The sequence below is a fragment of the Gossypium hirsutum genome, chromosome D11, assembly GCF_007990345.1.
Source record: "Gossypium hirsutum isolate 1008001.06 chromosome D11, Gossypium_hirsutum_v2.1, whole genome shotgun sequence".
Lineage (NCBI taxonomy): Eukaryota > Viridiplantae > Streptophyta > Magnoliopsida > Malvales > Malvaceae > Gossypium > Gossypium hirsutum.
The window spans coordinates 64,806,106-64,812,265 of record NC_053447.1 but is presented as its reverse complement, the minus strand read 5'-3'; the positions used below and the strand labels follow the sequence as shown (position 1 = coordinate 64,812,265).

At 32.0% G+C, this 6,160-nt stretch overlaps 1 protein-coding gene across 1 annotated transcript; it reads right to left on the bottom strand.

Moving 5' to 3' along the window:
• Positions 1–1,647: 1,647 nt before the first annotated feature.
• Positions 1,648–5,941, bottom strand: LOC121223428 (8-hydroxygeraniol dehydrogenase). Its single transcript, XM_041104859.1, has 5 exons — positions 5,733–5,941; positions 5,409–5,522; positions 2,317–2,830; positions 2,088–2,241; positions 1,648–1,992 (listed from the first exon to the last, which is right to left on the bottom strand). Exons 1-5 carry the CDS (start codon positions 5,828–5,830, stop codon positions 1,778–1,780), a joined length of 1,095 nt encoding a protein of 364 aa, XP_040960793.1. The 5' UTR covers positions 5,831–5,941; the 3' UTR covers positions 1,648–1,777.
• Between the last annotated feature and the right edge of the window lie 219 nt (positions 5,942–6,160).

The following is a 6,160-nucleotide window of genomic DNA, read 5'->3' as shown; positions in this document are numbered from 1 at the left end:
AAATATTTTTTTATGATTTGCACAAATAGATTATAAATTTTTTTATTTTCTAAGTTTGGATATTTTTGGGATATTTTGTGATTTTTTAATGATTTTATTAAATTTTCTGACACATCATAAAAATGGGATTAGAGTAATTGAGTTTGTGTTTGATTGATTGATTAGATTTAAACTTGAATACACATGATTGCTAAGTTTTGGTTGCATGATGGATAATATGTATGTGCTTAGTGAATTATTGGATTTATATATAATATATGTTTATTGTGTTTAGGCTGCTAATGGTACGTTGGATGGCATCATCGATACAGTATCTGCTCAACATCCCTTGTTGCCTTTGCTTAGGTTGCTGAAGACTCACAAGAAGCTTGCTCTTGTGTCATAGACTCTATGTGGCCTTAAGTGATCCTTTCGACGCAAACACGCCTAAGTCAGCTTAACCACCAAACAATTGGGGATTTATAAAGAATTCCTCCAGTGCACCAATTTATATAGTGGAAGCAATACAAATCAAAAGAAGTACAAAAGAACAGAAAGCCACAGAAAACTATGCACGAGAGGTGCTTGTGTAAATGTTCTCAATTGTATTACTTTCTCTCAAAGAATATAAGAAACAATAAAAGAATGGAATGAATTACAAGTGAGGGGGAGACTCTCTATTTATAGTTGACTCCCCTAAAACCGACAGTCTAGAACAAGTTACATCGACGAACAAGATTAGCCCTAGGAATTTTACATAATCAAATACAATATAATCTTATAAGATATGATTCCCCTCGATCTTCTACGGTTAGTTTCTCTATTTACCAAGGTAGTCAATGTTGTCCTATCTTTATCATTGGGCTATTTAGGCTTGAATCTGACAGGCTTTTCTAACAGCTCCTTGAATCGGGCCAGTTCTTGTGAGCAAAATAATTTTCATCTAAATGATAAACTTTTATGAGATACATTTGATGCGATGGTTATAGGCTTTGAACTGTGGCCCATGACACTTGTTGGTGCTCCAGAGAAACCACTTGAGTTACCAGCCTTTCCGTTGCTCTATGGTAAGAATTTATGGTGAATATATGCTCTCTAAAAGAATGAATATTGAGGCTCGACTTCACCATATGCATATTCAAATAAACTGATGTGATTTTTACATTAAAATTGGCAGGGAGGAAGATAATAGGAGGAAGTTTGATTGGAGAGATAAGAGAGACTAGGAGATGATTGATTTCGTAGCTAAACAAAGCATAAAACCAGACATTGAAGTTAGACCACACCAATTGATTACGGGAACACTATCATGGAACGCCTTCTCAAAACAGATGTCAAATATCAATTTGTCATTGATATTGGGAACACGTTGAAGCCCACCTCTTAAAGCTCTGCTTCCTATATGTTATTACACAACAAAATGGCAACACCAGTCCCACATATTATTACTTTCTTGTAATACTTTTGGTTTTTATATGTTCTTCAAGGGATGTTGCAAAGGCAGAGGCCTTCATAAATGGATCATAATGTAATCCAGTCCGATTAAGTGAAATGAATGTAAACTCTAATAAACCGATTTTGGTATGATTCAATTATGACTATTACTCTTATCGTCTATATTTGGATAGTTCAACATTTATTTGTGTATTAAAATAAAAGCTCCGGACATGAAGCATTCTGCACTCTTTATTCATCGATTGTTCTAAGCATAGCATACCAAAGTCTGTTTAAGCAAACGACATTCAACCACGAAACTACTGCAACATCCGAGCATTTTAAAGCAACGGATTAGTGGTTTTCAACTTGAAGGCTTGGTGGCAGCCAAGGTGTTTCCAATGTCAATTACAAATCTGTATCTGACATCAGCCTGTTCAAGCCTCTCCATCGCTTTGTTCACATAATCCATGGATATAACTTCAATATCTGCTTTTATGTTGTGTTTAGCTGCGAAATCAATCATCTCTTGTGTCTCTTTCATTCCTCCGATACAACTTCCAGCCGTCGTCTTCCTTCCTGTTTTTTATCACAAATATATAAATTACTTGTCAGCTTTATACTCGAATTCAAACTCCAAGACTAGTGTTTATTAAATGCTTTTTTCTGCTTACCTATGATCAACGAAAATGCAGGTACCTCGAGTGGCTCGCAGGGTGCACCAACCATAATAAGTTTCCCATGGGATTTTAGCAGACTAAGCAGTGGCATAATTGGATGAGTAGCAGAGACTGTGTCTATAATTCCATCAAACGTACCCATGGCAGCCTGCTCCAACCCGAACAAGTAAAATCATTTCTAAAATTTCTTTTAGTAAAAGTAGGAGTAAGTGCACACAATTACCTGTAGTTCGTCTTGGTCACGGCTAACCAAAAAAGAGTCAGCACCGAGATGTTCCAAGGCTTCAGCCTTCTTACTAGGAGAAGTGCTAATTACAGTCACTTTGGACCCCAAAGCCTTGGCAAATTTAACAGCAACATGACCAAGACCACCAAGGCCAACAATGCCGATATGCTTTCCAGGTTCACCTAATCCGAAGTATTTCAAAGGACTGTAAACAGTGATTCCAGCACAAAGCAAAGGAGCTGCAGAGTCAAGGGGCATGCCGTCAGGGATACGAACAACGTAGCGTTCATTGGCGACCATTGAATCTGAATAGCCTCCATAAGTTATGGTTCCATCGTAGTAAATCCCATTGTAGGTTAATATGAGTTTAGGGCAGTAATTTTCAAGGTCGTTTGCACAACTGTCGCAGCTGTGGCAAGCTCCGACCATGCATCCCACACCCACTTTATCTCCCACCTTAACCTTTTCCACTTTGCTGCCTACTTCTGTCACTTCCCCTACTATTTCATGCCTGCAAATTATGGGCATTTTGTGTTATATCTCGATGAAGATGTAGCTGTTAAAAAGAAATGGTCTAAATAAATAAATGATTTTATAAGTAAAATATATCATTTTTTTTATTTTACTTCTACTAGGACTTTAAAATATAGAGAGAAATCACATTCAGAGCTCTTCATTTTGTTTTTAAAAAGAATTCTTAATTATTAGGCTCTCCATCTATTTTTCTTTAACAATATTTTAATCTTAATTACATAAAATTAACCCATAATAAAATTAACTTTCTAAATTAGTTATGTGTAATTATATGTGCAGGTTTTTTTGTTCCACTATGTGTTGATGTCATTTGTGGGTTTTAATTCGAGTTAATAGACTTTTTAATCAATTTATGCTATAATAATTTGTTTTTACTTGTTCGGATCTCTTTGTACTTGAATGTGTTGAAATAGTTTGATTCTACTAATTTGAGATTTGTATTTGTATCATTATTTTGAATGTAGCATTAATGTAAACTTTCAAAAAAAAATTAGGATATGAGATTGATTAAGATTTAAGGGCTAGAATATATAGGCGAGAGAAATTTTGGTTCAAAATCGAGAAAAGCGACTAAACTTGGTTATAGGTTTAGTTTTGTTGATTATTTTTTTTGGATTTTTAAATTGATCTTTCGAAAAAACCGACTTAATTTAATATTTTTTATTATTTAAAAATATATTTTAAATTTATAATATATAAAATAAATATATTATTTAAGCCAATAATTAAATTCAGTTAAAATGACTGTAAATCAATTTAATTATATCGGTTTTTGAACTCTAATTTAGTGGAATTGATCTTCATATATTATGGTGAATTAAATAGATTTAATTAGAAAAATAACCAAATGGACGGAAAAAATTAAATACTCTCCCTTAAAAATATAGAGTCAAATTAGGCTTCAAGCTTATATTTAGGGTTTAAAAGTTGGACCTAAGATAGAGATTTAGGTTGAGTAAGATTTAGTGTTTAAAATTTCATTTTAAGTAGAGGTATAAGAAGTTAAAAGATTTTATTTGTTTTTTCAGTAGAAGTTATAAAAAGTTGAAGTATATTTTTATTAATACAATTTTGGAGAAGAAAATAGGTAATGATTGGTTAAGCACGACAATTATCCTCTATTATTGGATACCTAAAATGTAAATCAGAATATTTTAATCTAAACTAAACTCTTTAATTTACTAGTATTAATTAAATTCTAAATATAGTATTAAAAAATAAAGACGTAATGCGAAATTTAACTTTCAAGGTTTTTATTTTTATATTTGTTAATTTGGTTTTTTTAATCTAAATTTAATTATTAAACTTTTAAAAAGAGTCAAATTGATTACTTTAACAGAAATGCTGACTAAAAACATTAATTTTTAATGATGATTTTGTGACAATTCATGTGTATTTTATGTTAACATGATAATATTTATCTTATATGTCATGTCAATAAATAATTTAAAATTTTTAAAATTATTCAAAAAAAATATAAAATATAGAATGTTTTAATCAATATTTCTATTAAAAATAATAAAAATTAAATTAAAAAAATATTAACGTTGAGACCTAAACTCACTTGATGTTAGAAAACAAATGAACGTGGACTTTCTTGCCTCCAAAAAACAACTTCAAGCAAATAGAACCAAAATAAAGTGGTCAATTCATGACACTCTCACTTATCAGTTCATATACAGTAAGAAACGGTTCAAAACTTGTCACATCATCATTTGACGGGACAACAAATATGTAACCACAATTAAAATACAGGGTGGCGAAATATAATTGAGATTCATGATAATCAAGCCACCAATTTTGGCCGGTCCAATAATAATACTTTAATTGACATCCAATTTCATGTCATACAGATAGCACCAACAGGCATTAGCCATGCAATTACTTGTTCATTTTATGTATGATGATATTACAAAATATATTTTTTATACAATAATTTATGTACGCATTTGTATTTGATTCTATCGATATTTTTTTTATTACCTATTAATCTATGAATTTACAGTAAAATAGAGATGGAATTTATTCCATAGTAAAAGAAGAGTTTCCTTGTCATTAAATAGACAGGTAGGGTTACTTTCAGAAATCAGGTACGATCCAGTGTTCCACTACCAATAAACTGTTATCCTATTTTATCTTGGGGGTAAATGGAATTCAAGTTCTATAAATAAAGTAGTAAGTTCAAAATTCTGAAGTCAAGCTTTACTAATTTATTTTTAGGGTTTATCTCTCTAATTTGAAATCCTTTCAGCAGGGTTAGAGTTAAATGCGAAATAATTAATCTTTAAATTCTATTTTTAAGGGTTTGTTACGTTCCAACAGTCAATAATTATAATTTTTTGTGATATGTGGACCACATATTTTAAATGTGAAACAAGTTTCTAGGTTAAGACGCTATAATTTATGAGTTATAATTGACTCAGCTATAATGTATATGGAGTTTTTCTTGCTTTTATGTTTTATTGTTTACCAAATTAAAAGAAGAAGAAGAATGGATTAATAACAAAGAGATGATGAAGAAAGAGATGGTAAAAGGTAGGAGGGGAGTGACTGACCCAGGAACCATGGGGTAGTTGGAGGAGCCCCATTCATTCTTGATACTGTGAAGGTCAGAATGACAAATCCCACAATACAGCACCTTAAACCTCACATCTTCTTCACCAGTTACCCTGCACTCACCAGTTCATCACAACTCAAAATAAAATCATCATCACCTTTAAACCCTTTGAAATCAGACTAAGTAAATGCTATAAAAGAGAATTATCACAAATATTAAAATGCAAAAGGCAACATTAAATTAAATTTCATGGAACAACAAGAGTAGAACGAGTTAAGACTTAAGCATGCATCTGTCAGAAAGCTTAAACTGTGAAAATAACCTTCTGGAGAAGATGAAAGGAGAGAGATGACCAGATGGGTCCCTTGCAGCCCAGCCAAAGGTCTTGACAGGGTGTTCTTCTTCGGGTGACTTTGCCATTTCAAAGAGAAAATGTTAGTGCTTCTGTACCTGGGTGTTTTGATGGGTAATGATAATAGCAAATGCTATTGTATGGGTAATACTCTTTTGAAGCCTTTTGTATGGTAACACATGACATCACATCTGAGCTCATTGCGGACTAAAAAGCAGAGACTATCAATAAATTTTGATTTTTGATTGGAATATTGCATTTTTCTTTGAATATTATAAAATCTAGGACGTTCTAAAATTTTATAAAATCTAGGACGTTCTAAAAGGCTTTCCTTCTTTGACATGTATGTAGCCTTATATGGCCCTTTTATGGTTAAATTTTTTCTTTCGTCTCTTTAT